At 49.5% G+C, this 16936-nt stretch overlaps 1 protein-coding gene across 1 annotated transcript; it reads right to left on the minus strand.

Annotated features, from left to right (window-relative positions):
• Positions 1-6107: 6107 nt before the first annotated feature.
• On the minus strand, positions 6108-7741 carry LOC127334356 (F-box protein At5g50450). Its single transcript, XM_051360801.2, has 3 exons — positions 7397-7741; positions 7146-7308; positions 6108-7033 (listed from the first exon to the last, which is right to left on the minus strand). The coding sequence occupies exons 1-3, from the start codon at positions 7630-7632 to the stop codon at positions 6257-6259; spliced, it is 1176 nt and encodes a 391-aa protein (XP_051216761.1). The 5' UTR covers positions 7633-7741; the 3' UTR covers positions 6108-6256.
• Positions 7742-16936: the final 9195 nt, after the last annotated feature.

The raw sequence follows: 16936 nt of genomic DNA on the forward strand, positions 1-16936 counted from the left end.
TTGGGCGTCTTCCTCTTCCCTTGCCCGTTCCTGACTGCTAAGGTCGCACGCCGTGGGCGAGTGGCGCGCGGGACCTTCCCCGGACCAGACCCTTGTCCGTGGGGTGGCACCTCAGTTGGCAGAGGGGCGGCAGCCTCCCCGGCTGTGTGCGCCTCCTCAACCGGTGCCGAAGCCGAGCCGACAGCATGGGGCCCCTCCCCTACCGTCGAGTCGGGCTGTGTAGCCTCCCTGGCCGCACGCGCAGCCTGCTCCTGTTCCTTGCGAGAAGCCACCGCCGCAAGGGCCGCCTGAACACGTTCCTTCGCCCTAATGAGGGAGATGGCCTCCTCCGGCGTCCCGGCCGCCGGAGTGAAAATCACACAGCTATCCGCCGCAACCGAAGACAAGTGTTCATCCGAGAGAGAATCAAGGGTGGTGAAATTACCTGTCTCAAGGTTCTTCTCTGCTGCACGCCTCTGCACCATCTCCATGACCGGCTTGTTCGCCGTCGTCCCCTTGTGCCTGGAGCTCTTCCGCACCGACTTGGCCCCGGACTTGCTCCCGCCGTGGTCCACCATGATCGTCTTGGTGCGCCTACCACGCGCCGCCGAAGGAACCACCCCCACCTGCACCGAGCTGTCCACCTCGTTGGCCACAGCCGAGCCTCCAGCGGACGTCAACATCACGTGGGTGCCGGCCGTGGGGGGCGGCGCACCTTGGGCCCCCAGCCGGCCGTCCCCAGATGGGCTGGACAACACCCAGTCCGACGCCGGGTCTAGCACCTGTGACGCCGTCTCCCCTGAGAGCATGTCGGAGTCCCGAGACACATCGAGGGTGCAGCACCTCTTCGTCGCGACACCCTCCACGTCCACCACCGTGGCCACTGCTTTGGAAGCCTCCCGGCCACCAGAGCAGGGAACACTCTCATATTCGAGCCGTACTGATTGAAATGGACAGCCACCTCCCTGCCCAGCTGCGGCGCGCTAAAGGAACCAACACCGCCGCCAAACTCGCCGAATCCGCGCCCCCACCCTTCTGCGAATCGACCTCGCCTCCCTGGCACTGGTCCTTGTCTCCATTCTTCTTCCAGCCGTGGCGGTTCCACGCCTCGTGGCTGTGCTCCTCCGACTCGTTGTCCCCATCGTCATCCCTGGGGGGCGCCGGCGGCTTAGGAGGCCCGCCATCCCCGGCCCCACCCGGGCCACTGCGTCCCAGCTCCGCCTGCACCCCAACGGTGTACGGCTCCCCGTTGACAGTGAGCTGCACCGTCCCCTTGATACGCTCGGGGAACCGGCACTGGAACCTCATCCTCACAGGCTCCGTCGTCCACTTCCGACGGGAGAGCTCGTCAACCTCCAAGGGCCTACCAATCATCACCATGCCGGCCATCAGCCTATCCTTTTCGATCATATCCCTTGGCAGGCCCGTCAGCTTAACCCAAGTGGTGGGGAAGGCCTTCCCTGGCCGCGGCGGGAGGAAAGCCTCCCTGATGCTAACCTCGGCCTTGCTCAACAGGAGGTACAGCTTGCCGCTGCCGGTGCTAATCTTGAGGGTGGCCCGGGATGGGAAGCACACCGTGAACTCGGATTTCGACACCTTGGCCACTTGCCAATCCCACAGATCATCCACCAGATTCTTCAGCTCGTCAGACAGTTGGATCGCCGAGAGCGGCTGTTGCTTGTCGAACTTGATGACCGCCATAAACTGGTCACTCTTCTCCTCGTCGCGAATCGGTTCCACCTCAATGTTGTAGAAGCCTCCCCCCGTGATGGCGAAACCCATCGCCTGCAGCCTCAGTGCCTTCCCACGGGTTGGGCAATTGGCCGAGATGTGCCCCTCCTTGATACACAGCACGCAGAGGGGGTCGAACTCACACTCGGATTGGAAATTCCCTGCGCGCCCGCACCGGAAGCATTCACCGCCGTTGCCCTGGCCCGACTGCTGTCCGCCGCCCCCTTTGGCCTTGTTCTTCCCCTTATGCTGCCCGGCCGCTCCCTGCGCTGGGGGTTTGTGCACCGCAGCCGCCGGGTTACCAGGTGTGGCTCCCTGCCCACCTCCGGCACCGCCGCGCTGCTGCTGACCCCTGTCACGAGGCGCCTCCTGAGAACTCCTACGCCCATCATCCCTCGCCATCGCCCTGCCACGTTGCTCCTCTTCTCCCCAGCGACCGCCGTCATGGCGCCCCTCGGACAGCGGCCTCCTCCTGTCCCCATCGTCGAAGCGCCGCTTGTACCCTCCCTGGCCGGCGCTGCCGTGGTTGCTGCTGTCGCCGAGCTGCCGTTGGCCCCCGTTGCTGGGGTAGTAGTTGTTGTAGGAATGGCGGTCGTCCCCGCCGCCGCCACCGCGATCCGCCCGCGGTCGGCGCCACGGTCACCGCTCGGCCCCCCTCGCGCGTCGCTCCGGTCGCCTCCCCGCTCGCCTCCACGGCCTCCGCCCCGTCTCTCCATGCGCACAACCTCCGCAAACGAGCGCGAGAGCGGTGGTGGCTCAGGGATCTTGCGAAGTTTCTTTGCCCACTTCCTCCGCCGCCTCACCTCAGATGGACGCGCAGGAAACCCTAGGTCAGGTGAAGTGCAGCCTTTGACCAGCCAGAGCCACTTAACCCCACCGGGCCAGGCCAATTGGGTCGAGCCAGGACCAGAAAGGGCCATCTCCTCCTCTCGCCTCCTGCACCACGGGCCGGAGCGGACCTGAGGCCTCCCACACCGACCCACCCGCGAAAGGCACCAGGAGCAACATCGGATGGGCCGCACAGGCCGACTCAAGGCCCAACCAGGAGGCCTCCGATGGTAGCACCACCGAGGAGACCCGGCCGCCAGCCGCCGCCGCCTCCCCCAGCGGCTCCGGGCAGCGACCAACCACCGCCCTCAGGCGACACTCCCCGGTCACCGGAGCCGACGGACGCGTCGACCGCTGGCTCGCCCCTAGCACCGGCCGCCGCAGCGCCCCCTGCCGCTGCCCATGGGCGTCACCCGACGCCGTAACCGCCCGCACCACGGAAAAGGGAGCCCTTTCCGCCGAGAGCGAAGGCCGCCCTCCGACGATGTCGAAGAGAACCCCCCCAGCTCCTCCGCCCGCGCGATGAAGCTCCCTAGCGTCGCACGTTCCGGCGGCGAAGGCGGCGGCGAGCTCAGGCCGGAGCCCTCCTCCCTGGAGGCACCAGCGCTCGCCACCTCCTCATCCTCACTCTCCAGATCTGAAAACGAGGTCCAGAACCTGCCCTGCGGTTCCTTCCCCCCGGTCTCCGGCGTCCGCCCACCGGCGATCATGTCCTCCGCGCCCTCCGCGCCCTGACGCCTCACCGGAGCGCCCGCCGGCCCGCCGCAGGGGCCGCCGTCCCCGCCATCGCCGTTTGAATCGCCAACCCCCATACGGACCGGGGTAACGGTTCGCTCCATCTGCCGCGCTTCACACACTCAAAACCATTTTAGTATTAATCCAGAGCGAAGATGTTGGTCCGGAGGTGGTGGATTTTTCGTTCTTCTCTGACTTCGTCGATGGGAGGATGCGGATCTTTCTCCAAAACAGCACGGGGACGTCCCCCGGTCGACGTGTCACTGCGACATGTGCCTCGCTGCTTGTAGCATGCATGATCATCGACTCATAAAGCCTCGTTGGCGATGGTTCTTTTTTGGATCTTGCAATGTTGGAGGCTCGGCGTCTATTTCGGCGTCTGTGTCGGCAGTATTGGAGTTGGGCGGCGGCCACTGGCTACTGTGGTTGCAGGAAACACTAGGGATCATTTTGTATTTCTCGATCTTTAGGCTTTTATCTGCAATTTCTAGATAAGCATTTTATACCGGTTTGTCCTTTAGTTTTCACGTGTGTTGCTTCATGTAGCTTAAGTTGGTTGCTCTCAAAAAAAAAACCTCCAACAAATCAGTGATCACATCACTAGCGCAACCTTCGTTCTGAATGAGAAAAAGAAATTTCAATTTTCAGTTTTTCTATAGAATAAAATTGCTGCTGTGCTAGTAAAATAAAAAGAATGAATAGACCCGTGTACCGGGAGAAAGAGGGAATTTGTATTACCTGGGTTAAGCTTGACCTTAGATGTTCACGGGTCTAGACTATAGAGTGAGCGAGGCGGTGTGGTGTTGTTGTGACTGGGCGTGGGATGAACTGTAAACTACATATATCGAGCCTGTCAAGCTTCGAATACAAGTTTGTAGAACTTTATTCCGTCCATCTTCAAACACGCACGCGTCACGGTCACGGTCGACATAGCCCAAGGAGACAGTACTCGTCTTACTCGATCGTTGTTTTGGCGTAACCATCCAGCCCGCTACGACAGACAGAGAGAGACTACACTCGGCAAGAAGTTAAGCTAAGCGGCGGTACAACAACGACGGCTCAAACTTTTTCGTCACGCACGCCCCGGCGCACACGTTGACATATGTGCGCCTCGCCTCATCACCATCCACCAGCGCCGAATCTATCGCGATTGGGGATATTTGTTCTGGATTGACAAGGCACGATCATATCGACTGGGCGGGCGCGCGGCGGTGCACCATCCCGTCGGGCGCACTGCCTTCCACACGTTCCATATCCCCTCGCCCAGATGCGATCCTCCGTATCCACGTCCGGATCGAGCACGGGAATATTATGTGCAGGCCGAGCGGTTGCTTTTTCCTTTCAGAAATTTCCGGCGGTTTCATTCTTCATTTTTTTAAAAATAGATATTAAAACCTTGATTCGGTGAAATGAATCCTGAACTTCAAATCTCAGTTATTTGTACGTGAACCATTGAATCTTGTGCTCCTAGCTATGTCAATTTGTTTTATCTCTAGACTCGACCCACGGGCGTGCCGGTGTCGATCGGCACGACAGCTTGATGTGCAAGATTGCGAGGAACCATAACACTGAGGAAGGCGAGGGGCACAAACGCATCGTCCACGTTGGCGTGGGGAGCTCAAACGTGGCCTCGTCATGGACACTCTTGTTTTTTTCCTTACGTCCCTTCTTGGTGTCTAGGCACAAGGTTGTCTAGCCATCGTCAAGATGGAGGAAATGAGCCTAGGAGCTCGTTATCGCTAACATGCATCACTTCTTCCTCGCCGGTCGCGGTTGAGCTACGCGGTTCACGACCAACCTTGGGCAGGCAGACACATCCACCATGGCTGGCGTCAATGCTCTCCTCCCCCTAAACACCAATACCGCCAAGCATCAGACATGGCTAGAGAGGATATGCGGAGCGGCATCGACATAGGTTCATCTCTCTACCCATTATGGCCGCTTTCGAGGAGAGAAGGAAAGCATTACATGCCAGTGATCCCTACCCCTCCCCGTCCCGCGAGTTTATAACATGGTCATGCTCCCGCTACTTCAAGATGGGTGGAGATAGATTGAGATAGGTGTTTTTTAAAAATATTATATTTCTTTAATTTCAAAAATATTACACGTTTTCAAAATTTTAAAGAAATATTATATTGTCGGGCTAGTATCTTTCGAGCTAGCAAGAACCTGCCTAGATTCCATTGGCCCTGTTGGCCACCTTTTGGGTTCTCCTACCCCACCAGACAAATTTCTGATTCCTGAACCCTACGCTATAATATTTCTGAAATTTTTCAAAATGCATAATATTTGTGGAATAAAGAAAATAATAATAACACTTTCAAAAACTTCCTCGCGAATGAGCCTTACACAAGGGCCTGTCTAGTCAGTGAGGTGTAGGATTCATTCAGTTTAGTCCGAGATCAGGATAGAAACAATAGGGATTTGAAGTTGAGGTTAATTTGTGTGAACCTCTACGAATTCAGTACTATCCTTGAATAATAAACCATTTTTCCTACAGTATTACTTTTACAGTTTCTGGAATGGACGGGAACGGCATTTTGGTCACGAAATCGGCCTGAGCAGGGACCCCACGTCCAGCAACTGCAACGACGGAGCGGCGCGTCGTGTTGTTACTTTTAAGAACTGCTGCTTTGCAGAAACCGTCGTGGCGCGGGTGCCGTGCTGCGTGTGCTGAATTTGAAGGCAATTTACTTCCCTTGTCGCCTTTCACTTCCTGACTGACTTTATTTTCGTAACTGACGGGTCAGAGAGAGACCAGGGGAAAAGCCAGACATTTCGACGTCATATTCCACATATCGACGAAACCGAGTTGCTTTTTTTCATGAGCAAAATAAAAAAAAACTAAGTAAATTAAACGAAAGAACCGCGCAGGCTACCTGACTCGCTTTACCTTTGCCGCAGCGACCATGTACAGACAGACAAGGTTTGGCTAAAAAAAAAGAAAAACTAAGTAGAGGTAAAAAGAAAGATGGTAGGACGGTCACAGCGCCGGCGCGGCGACGGCGGCGGCGTCGGCATTGGGTTCTGGGATGGGGTTGGCGTTGGCGGCGTCGAGCCAGCGGTCCATGGGCGTGCACTCGGCCTTGTGCGCCATCTTCCAGTGCAGCGCCTGGCACGCGCGCGAGCAGTAGTTCACCACGCCGCACACCGAGCACCGCCGGAACTCGTGACGCCGCGTCTCCGGCCGCCCGCACTGCGCGTGCGAGCACAGCCGCAGGCCCCCGCCGCCAGACCCGCCGTCCTCCAACTCCATCGGCCCGGGGCCGGTGCCGGTGCCGGAGACGCTTTCCGCGGCGAGCGGGCGCGCCGCGAACCAGTCGGACAGGAACCGGTTGGCGGCGTGCGCCTCGCCGGCGGCGGCGGCGGCCGCGGCGCGGCACCCGAAGTCGCTGAGCAGGCACGAGTGCTGCCGCCCCGCGCGCGAGGAGGAGGGCTTGGCGAGCGACGCCGAGGCGGCGGCCAGCTCCCGCGCGTTGGCCTGGATGAGGAGGCGCCGGCCGTCCAGCAGCGAGCGGCGCACGCCGTAGCCGTCCTGCAGGCAGTGGCCCAGCTCCCGGAGCGCGTCGACGTGGCCCAGCGAGGCCGCGCGCGCGCAGAGCGCGGCGCCGGCGCGGAGGTCCCGGTCGTCCTTGCTGCCGCCGCTGCCGTTGAACTGGATGACGGCCAGCGAGTAGAGCGCGTCGCGGTGCCCGCCAACGGCCGCCGCCGCCATCAGCGCCGCGCCCGACCCGCGGCTCCCCAGGCAGTAGAACCGGATCTGCGTGCGGCGCGCCAAGAAACGAACGATCAGCCCGGCTGCCAAGCAGGTAAAAAAGGAAAGGAGGGAAACAGACAGGGTTTGTTTCCGGGATCGTTCGCTTGGCTCTTACCATGCCGAGGAGGTAGGAGGCGTCGAGGTTGCCGGCGTCGGCGCAGCGCTGGAGGAAGCGGTGCGCGGCGTCGGACCAGCTCTTGGCGCGGACGGCGAGGCACCGCGGCGACGCCTTGGTGAGGACCACCTTGCTCTGGGCCAACTCCCTGAATCTCTTGCACCTGCATCCCAACAACCATAATAAGAACGACGGTTTCTTGGTTATTGCGATGATATCTTAGGAAACCAGAGTGAACGAGAGACACGTACGTCATGATGGCGCCGGCGAGGTCGGCCGGGGACGCGGCGGAGGCGGCCACATCGGCCAGTATGGAGACCACAAGATCGTCCGGCAGCTCGTCGAACATGTCACCCACGGCACCGCTCCCTACCGGGCCGCTCACGGCCGACGGCGATCCCTCCTCCGTCGCGGCGGTCCTGCGCCTCTTGGGAAGGTGCGCCTCGTCGTCATGGCAGGAGTAGCAGGCGCCACGCCTCGTCCTCATGCCGCCGGCCGCGTCTCCTCTCGGCGCTACGTTGCGGTGGTGGCGAGAGTGTTGGACGGATGCGGAGAGGAGAAGATGGGGTGTGTCCGTAATGGCGAGAATGGGAGAGGACGGGAGTTATATATAGCGCTAGCAGTGGAAGGAAGAGGTTAGTTTTTGGTGCGTGGCCGTTCCGTTCCGGCGTTCCGTTCCGTTGCAACGGGGTGTGCGGTCAACAGGGAGGCTGACCGGAAGGAAGGGTTGCTTGGGAGGGAGCACGCTTGGATGCAAAGCCTCTTCCCCCTTTCTTGATCCTCCCACCCCTCACCTTTCCTTTCTCCTCTCTCAACAGCTTTTCCCCTGATTTCTATTCCTTCCAAATTTTGGGTTTATGCAGCTTTTTATTTATTTATAACACATATATATATCAAGGCTGGTGGTGGGGCTGGGAATTTCCAATTTCATGATTGTGGTTAGTGTTCTGTTGTATCTTTGGCACCCTTTGCTTTGCATTGCCATTGCACTGCTTTGCTTGCCTTGGGCTGCTTGCTTCATTTGTTTGCCAGTAGGGAGGAGGCGGAGGGGCCAGCCCTCTGTTTCTTTTTTCCTCTCAACTCATGGTTGGCAACATGTACTACACTCCACATAGGGTTTGGTGACATGGATATTTCTTGCTGGATTATAGCTAGTTTCGGCGTATTAAACGACATTGTGTGTGCTTGATTTTATCAACTGGGATTGGCACAATAAGATTTTTTTTTTGTTTTGCTTAATGTACTTCTTGCTACCAATTCAAGTTTTCCCTAGCTACCTGATTCGGCCTTGTCTCTCTAAAGCCTACCAGCCATGGTTTTGGTCTCAAGGGAGTGACATTGCTTCCTTGCATTGAAAATGGCGGATGATCATTTAACCACCGTGCTTGCTTACTCTAGGGGCACATTGCTTTCCGAGGATCTTTTCTTGAAGATATTTCACATGCCTCCAACCATCCTACTACTCTATAGCTTGTTTCATTGATAATGGACCGTCTTCTCCTAAGGAAAATGGACATCGGTCTATTTTAAAAACTTCGCCTCATGGTTTGGCAACATATACTCCACACTGGGTTGGTGACTTGGATATTTCTTGCTTGATGATTTTAGCAATTGAGGTTGGCACAACAAGTTTTTTTTTTTTTTTTTTTTTTGCTTCATTGATATTGCTGCAGATTCAAATTTTGCCTAGCTGCGGGATTCGAGCTTGTCTCTATAAAGCCTACCAGCCATGGTTTCGGTCTCAAGGGAATGGGGGTTGCTTCATTGCATTGAAAATGGTGGATGATCATTTAACCACCGTGCTTGCTTACTCTAGGGGCACATTGCTTTCGGATGATCCTTTTCTTGGAGATATTTCATCACATGCATCCACCCGTCCTACTACTATATATGAGCTGTTTCATGAAAATGGACTGTCTTCTGGTAAGCAATTGAATGACTGCATTATGTGATTTTGGCTACTGCAAAAAAGGTAACCATTTATTGTGAGATTTGCAGGGATTACTGCTGGCAGGAATGTGCGCTGGCCTACCTTCATTATTCGTTACCTTATTTAGGATGACACATATAGTAGCAAGTTAAACCAAATCTTTACAATTAAAATCCCCTTACAAAAATATATTTACTTGTGCACCAAATAAAGTAAGTAAAACAGCATGGCACGCGATTGTCTCTTGCAATTAAATAGTGCATCAACTATAAGGGCATGTAAAAAAACGTCAGACATCTATTAGGTTTGACACCTCTTTTTTTTTTTTTTTTTTTTTTTTTTTGCTTTGTTGGGGTAGAGAAAATAAACAAAAACAAGGTTGCCTTTTTCTTGGCTAAGAGATGGCCTCTCACCAAATATAATGGAATACTATTTTCTCCATTTTATTATTTGTCTTCTTTTAGCAACATAATTTTATACTAAAATTTCATTAATCCTCATTTATCGTAACATGTGACAATAAAGTATAATGCATTGTACATTTTGTATTTATCGTGTTATGTGGATGACGTGGACTGCTTGCTAAGAGAAGACGTGCATATTCCCTTTCATTTCACATGCCCTTTATATTCTGTTCAAGCAATACCTTTTTTACATATGGTAAGTGAAGAGTGGATAATCAATATTCAACCAGAGGGCGATAAAAACGTGGTCAAGGCTAGGCATTACGGCTAATTCACCACCACCAGATATTTTTGCTGTCGACTGCCTATTTTACAGTTGGTTAACCTTGCAAGAAAAGCAAAGGGAAGATATACTAGGAAAGGAGTAAATTCGTGGATTGGAAGATGGGCAGTGGAAAAACTAGCGGCCAAGTGAGGAGTAGGCGGTTACGTTTGCAAGGTTCGCAGGAGGAGATCGAGCTCTCCCATCTGGCTGGCTGGACACGGCAAATTAACTGGATCGATAAAAACGGCACTAACTAATAATTAACCGCCTTGGACCAGAGATTAATGGCCGTAATGGTTTCGTGCTAGCTGGTGACGTGAAGATAAGGGTGGCCAAACGAAGCTCCCTTTCTAGCGGCCTTGCATTGCTTTGCCCTTCGATCTAGTCTCCTCGTAGCTATCTCTATAGCCAGGCTCCCCCGTGATAGTTTGCCTTCTTTGCGTTGCGTCCTCCCATTTTTACTCACCTTGTGTCGAAATGGATCTAGATGATTAGATGAGCGTGATTTTAGGTGCTATAGCCAGTATGCTTCCAGGCACGTTATCACCGCAACTTCTCATCATCATTATGTTCGCACCACACGATCGATCGATTGGTCAGTCGACATGCTAGTACGGACGAATCATTCTCCATTTGCCGAGTTTATCGGTATTTAAATTGTCTACAGATATTCAAAAAATAATCGAAGCTTAAGAAAGTCGATCCTGCGATCAATGTACAGAAGTTTGAGCTCCGATTCTTACTACTTTCTCCATTCTATTAAACTTGTCTGAGAGGTTTGTCGAAATTTAGATATATCTAGATGATATTTAGTGTCTAAGTACATCTGAATTTAGGCAAATCTTAGACAATTTTCGTGAAATAGAGGGAGTACAAAACACCGACACTACACGAGCAACATCTCCAGGGTCTTAGGAAATTCTAATATTCTTGCTCCTCTGTATATTTTTGCTGCTCTGTATATATATATATACATGCATGCAGAATGTAGGATGCCATGTTTTCCCCATTTCTTGAAAACTGACTCAGGCAATCATTCCACACATTTGTTTTCTCAACAAAAAGAACAGAAAATACTGAGTAGAAGAATTGACTGACCTACAGGGCCGGGCGGACATACATATGTTTGCGTGATAGCGCAAGTGTTGAAATCATGTAGCTACACTTTATTGTTGTTGCTGTGGATCAGAATGGGCGCATCTCCTGTTCATTCTTCTAACCTCTACTGCTGACAGCCGACCACTCCTGCTTGCTTCACATGTCAGCGATGAGCTATACATCCCAAAATTATTCAGAGAATATATATTTAGTCAGCATACTAAATTAGCAGAAAATATCCCCATTTGGAGGGGCCTTGACCTCGAGACGTGATATTATCGGTGTTAGATTAGATTTCCCAAACCCTAGCTACAACTATATTTGAGAAGCTATTGGCTCCTTATTTAATTTTTCTGTGAATAAATATTGGTCTCCTAATTTTGATTTTTTTTGCGGATGCTTATCCTTCCCAGCTTCGCTGTTGCAATTGGATGTTGCAGATCACCGCGAGAAATTATTCATGTCGTCCTGCTATGGAGTCAAATTTTGTAAAAATATATAATTTATAATTCTGAATCGTCACACAAGTCATGATAAATCAGACATTTCACACTCGCATGGTTATCGACCCTTTATTTATTCTCCCATCGGTTGTGCATGAAACAGACCACCAAAATATGCCGCACTTTCAAGTTTTTGGAAATTGTGAATAAATCCTAGGCATGGGTTATATTGGACCTTGTGCCTCTACAAAATTCGGTCCCAAACTATGATTATGCAAAACAAAAACTAAAAGTATAGTATCCTCTGGTATTCAAACATAACTTTGTATTTTCTACAGGACAAACATTGCAGTATTTTGGATGAAAAATTGTACATATACAAGATACATCATAATGCATGTTCATGATTTATTCCATATTTTTGAGAACTTTGATTACATTTTTCTAAAATTTGAAATTGCAAAATCTGACATATGCTGCGCGGGTATAAAACTAGTTGGAAGCAGCAGCTTCCCCTTTCCTTGGCTTTCTTGCTTGCTTAGTATATCACATGCAGTTTTCGCCTATGGTTTGAAAAAACAAACAAGTGGCATCTCATGCATACCAGACTAGTTTTAGTGAACTTGTGTTGCTCAATGGTTACGTCCACGGGTATAGCATTTCCGGTGAATAATCAACAAGCTCTGACTTACTTGCAGTCGTTCCGGCCGACATTTGAACTTGTGTACTACGCTCGCCTCCGCTATAATGTCCAGGACAATTTTTGGACAAATCATGGAGCCAAACTGATTACGCCAGTAAATTACAGACCAATGTGAACAAATCAAACCCACAGTATCACTGAAACTGTACTGTTAGTTGACAAGAAAACAATGGCACTGTACATGGTTCCAATCAAGAAAACTTGCCAAATTGGGAATTGAATTGGAATTGACAACTCCTGTTTGTTGAGGTCATGTTGCTTCATTGACAAGCTCTCCCAATTTCAGGCCCACATCAATCCAACTAGCTAGCAGTTAAATTTCAAGTATATCGCACGGGGTGAAATCTGTATATATATGTTCATAACCGGTCTATGTGGTGCAAATGTCTTTTACCTTTTCCTTTTACTTCTATAGTTCACAAAAGCATTTGCGAAGAGCCCCCTCGCGAGTCTCGACCCTCCCCTCGCGTCGCTCCCTAGGGCGACACTGCGAGTGAAACCTGAAGGAGATATGCCCTAGAGGCAATAATAAAGTGGTTATTATTTATATCTTTATGTTTATAATAAATGTTTATATATCATGCTATAATTGTATTAACCGAAACATTAGTACATGTGTGATATGTAGACAACAAGAAGTCCCTAGTATGCCTCTTAAACTAGCTTGTTGATTAATGGATGATTAGTTTCATAATCATGAACATTGGATGTTATTAATAACAAGGTTATATCATTATATGAATGATGTAATGGACACACCCAATTAAGCGTAGCATAAGATCTCGTCATTAAGTTATTTGCTATAAGCTTTCGATACATAGTTACCTAGTCCTTATGACCATGAGATCATGTAAATCACTTATACCGGAAAGGTACTTTGATTACACCAAACACCACTGCGTAAATGGGTGGCTATAAAGGTGGGATTAAGTATCCGGAAAGTATGAGTTGAGGCATATGGATCAACAGTGGGATTTGTCCATCCCGATGACGGATAGATATACTCTGGGCCCTCTCGGTGGAATGTCGTCTAATGTCTTGCAAGCATATGAATGAGTTCATAAGAGACCACATACCACGGTACGAGTAAAGAGTACTTGTCAGGAGACGAGGTTGAACAAGGTATAGAGTGATACCGAAGATCAAACCTCGGACAAGTAAAATATCGCGTGACAAAGGGAATTGGTATTGTATGTGAATGGTTCATTCGATCACTAAAGTCATCGTTGAATATGTGGGAGCCATTATGGATCTCCAGATCCCGCTATTGGTTATTGGTCAGAGTGAGTACTCAACCATGTCCGCATAGTTCACGAACCGTAGGGTGACACACTTAAAGTTGGATGTTGAAATGGTAGTACTTGAATATGGAATGGAATTCGAATATTTGTTCAGAGTCCCGGATGAGATCCCGGACATCACGAGGAGTTCCGGAATGGTCCGGAGAATAAGATTCATATATAGGATGTCATTTTATGTGAATTAAAATGTCACGGAAGGTTCTATGGAAGGTTCTAGAAGGTTCTAGAAAAGTCCGGAAGAAACCACCAAGGAAGGTGGAGTCCACATGGGACTCCACCTCCATGGCCGGCCAACCCTAGTGGGGGAGGAGTCCCAAGTGGACTCCCCCTTAGGGGGCCGGCCACCCCCCCATATGGGAGGTGGAACTCCCACCTCTAGTGGGAGTCCTAGCTTGGCTAGGTTTCCCCTCCATATGGAAGGTTTTTGGTTCGGGTCTTATTCGAAGACTTGGATACCAACACTTGGGGTTCCACCTATATAATGAGGGGCATAGGGGAAGGGGCCGGCCACCCCAAGCACCACAAGGTGGCCGCACCACTAGATGGCCGGCGCCCCCTCCCAAACCCTAGCCGCCCCCTCTCTCCTCTATAGTTCCCGCACGCTTAGCGAAGCTCCGCCGGACTTCTCCACCACCACCGACACCACGCCGTCGTGCTGTCGGATTCAAGAGGAGCTACTACTTCCGCTGCCCGCTGGAACGGGAGGTGGACGTCGTCTTCATCAACAACCGAACGTGTGACCGAGTACGGAGGTGCTGCCCGTTCGTGGCGCCGGAAGCGATCGTGATCAAGATCTTCTACGCGCTTTTGCAAGCGGCAAGTGAACGTCTACCGCAGCAACAAGAGCCTCATCTTGTAGGCTTTGGAATCTCTTCAAGGGTGAGACTCGATACCCCCTCGTTGCTACCATCTTCTAGATTGCATCTTGGCTTGGATTGCGTGTTCGCGGTAGGAATTTTTTTTTTGTTTTCTATGCAACGTTATCCTACAGTGGTATCAGAGCCGTGTCTATGCATAGATGGTTGCACGAGTAGAACACAATGGTTTTGTGGGCGTTGATGCTCTTGTTGTCTTTAGTTTGAGTACTTTGCATCTTTGTGGCATAGTGGGATGAAGCGGCTCGGACTAACTTTACATGACCGCGTTCATGAGACTTGTTCCTCGTTTGACATGCAACTTGTATTGCATAAGAGGCTTTGCGGGTGTCTGTCTCTCCTACTATAGTGAAGATTCAATTTACTCTTCTATTGACAACACTAGTATCACCGTTGTGGTTCATGTTCGTAGGTAGATTAGATCTTACTCGAAAACCCTAAACCACGTAAAATATGCAAACCAAATTAGAGACGTCTAACTTGTTTTTGCAGGGTTTGGTGATGTGATATGGCCATGATGTGATGATGAATATGTATGAGATGATCATTATTGTATTGTGGCAACCGGCAGGAGCCTTATGGTTGTCTTTATATTTCATGTTGAGAGGTATTTCAAATTAGTTGTAATAGTTGCTACATGAGGAGAACAACCATGAAGACGGCGCCATGGACCTTGACGCTACGCCGACGATGATGGAGATCATGCCCGAAGATGATGGAGATCATGTCCGTGCTTTGGAGATGAAGATCAAAGGCGCAAAGACAAAAGGGCCATATCATATCACATATGAACTGCATGTGATGTTAATCCTTTATGCATCTTATTTTGCTTAGATCGCGACGGTAGCATTATAAGATGATCCCTCACATTAATATCAAGATAATAAAGTGTTCTCCCCTCGTATGCACCGTTGTACAGTTCGTCGTTTCGAAGCATCTCGTGATGATCGGATGTGATAGACTCAACGTTCACATACAACGGGTGTAAGCCATGTTGCACACGCGGAATACTTGGGTTTGCTTGACGAGCCTAGCATGTACAGACATGGCCTCGGGACAACGGAAACCGAAAGGTTGAACACGAGTAATATGGATGATATGATCAACATGTTGATGTTCACCATTGAAGCTACATCATCTCACGTGATGATCGGTTTTGGTGTAGTGGATTTGGATCGTGTACCACTTAACAACTATGAGGGATGTTGTATTAAGTGGGAGTTCATTAGTAATTAGATTAAAACATGAACTAATTATCATAAACATAGTCTGAGTAGTATTTTGAATTAATTTTGTAGTGTTGGCATCCATTTTCTACCATGCGTTAGTCTTGTTATTGAGATAGAAATACTGTTAAAATCTGACAAGAAACTTTACGGATTGGTACCGTATTGTTAAAGAATCAAGAATTGATTAAGTCCTATTGCAACTTTTTAGTAAACCTCACATTGTTGATTCAAAGAACTATGGTTTCAATTAGTACCTAAAGTTATCTTGTCTCCGTGAAACTTGAAATTCAAATTTGTTTGAAAAGTAAGGAGCTGAAAATTTAGTTTTCAGAAATAATCAAGGTATGAGATATATGTGATATCTAAGACCTTATTGCAAGATGATAGAATATAAATTTGGTGAGACTACATAAACTCATAAGTTTTATGGGAATGTATGAAGGTTGAAGACGCCAGGCGTCACAATCCTCCAACTATTGGGGCACTAATAATATTCGCATATCCATGAAATTATCATCCTTAGTATGCACCGTTGCTAAGACTCGTCGTTTCGAAGCATCACGTGATGATCGGGTGTGATAGAATCTACGTGTGCATACAACGGGTGCAAGCCAGATTTGCACATGCGAATACCAAGGTTAAAACTTTACGAGCCTAGCATGTACAGACATGGTCTCGGAAAGTCGTCATGATATAATGGATAAAATTATGAGTGAAATTGTTCATCATATTACAATATTACTAATAGTGAAATCTGAAACACTTGTCATATGATGATCAACTTAAAGTAAGAACCTCAAGGTTATTAGTATTTGACCAACAAACCTAGAAGTTATTGATGTTGAAGTGTTTTTCTGAATAATGAGGAAAGCTAAAAGAGAAACTGCAAAAGATATTTTGGCAGAAAGAAAGAAAAGACTAGAAAGTCTAGCTCAGGTGTATATAAATGATATACATGTTATGGTTGTATTCCTAGTTAGGTCACACTATGAAATTCTTGGGTATTAGTACTATATTGGTTGGTATGAAGTATCATACAAAACAACACAATACAAGAATACAATGGCCTAAGTAACTGACAAGGAATATGATAGGAATACACGTCTGGAACAAAATAAAGTGTTATTATGTTCGTCGTTGGCATTCTATCTAGCCCTTAGAATTTATAATAAAGAACTTAATAATTGTTATTTTGCTCTGGTCAAATGAAAACAATGAGTTGTTCAAATTATGACATTACTCCATGTATGATGGATAAGTTATTATAAATCTTAATGGTAAAACACACATACATAACACTGACGCTAAAATGCCATAAGGCAAATGATTTGAATTCCACTTATTTGTGGAACCGCTATTTAGGTCATGTTAGAAAGGAACGCATGAAGGAACTCCATGTAAATGGATTTTTGGAGTCATTTGATTTTTGAATCATTTGGCGCTTGCAAATCTTTTCTAAAGAGAATGATTAAAATACCGTTCA

The sequence above is a fragment of the Lolium perenne genome, chromosome 2, assembly GCF_019359855.2.
Source record: "Lolium perenne isolate Kyuss_39 chromosome 2, Kyuss_2.0, whole genome shotgun sequence".
Taxonomy (NCBI): domain Eukaryota; kingdom Viridiplantae; phylum Streptophyta; class Magnoliopsida; order Poales; family Poaceae; genus Lolium; species Lolium perenne.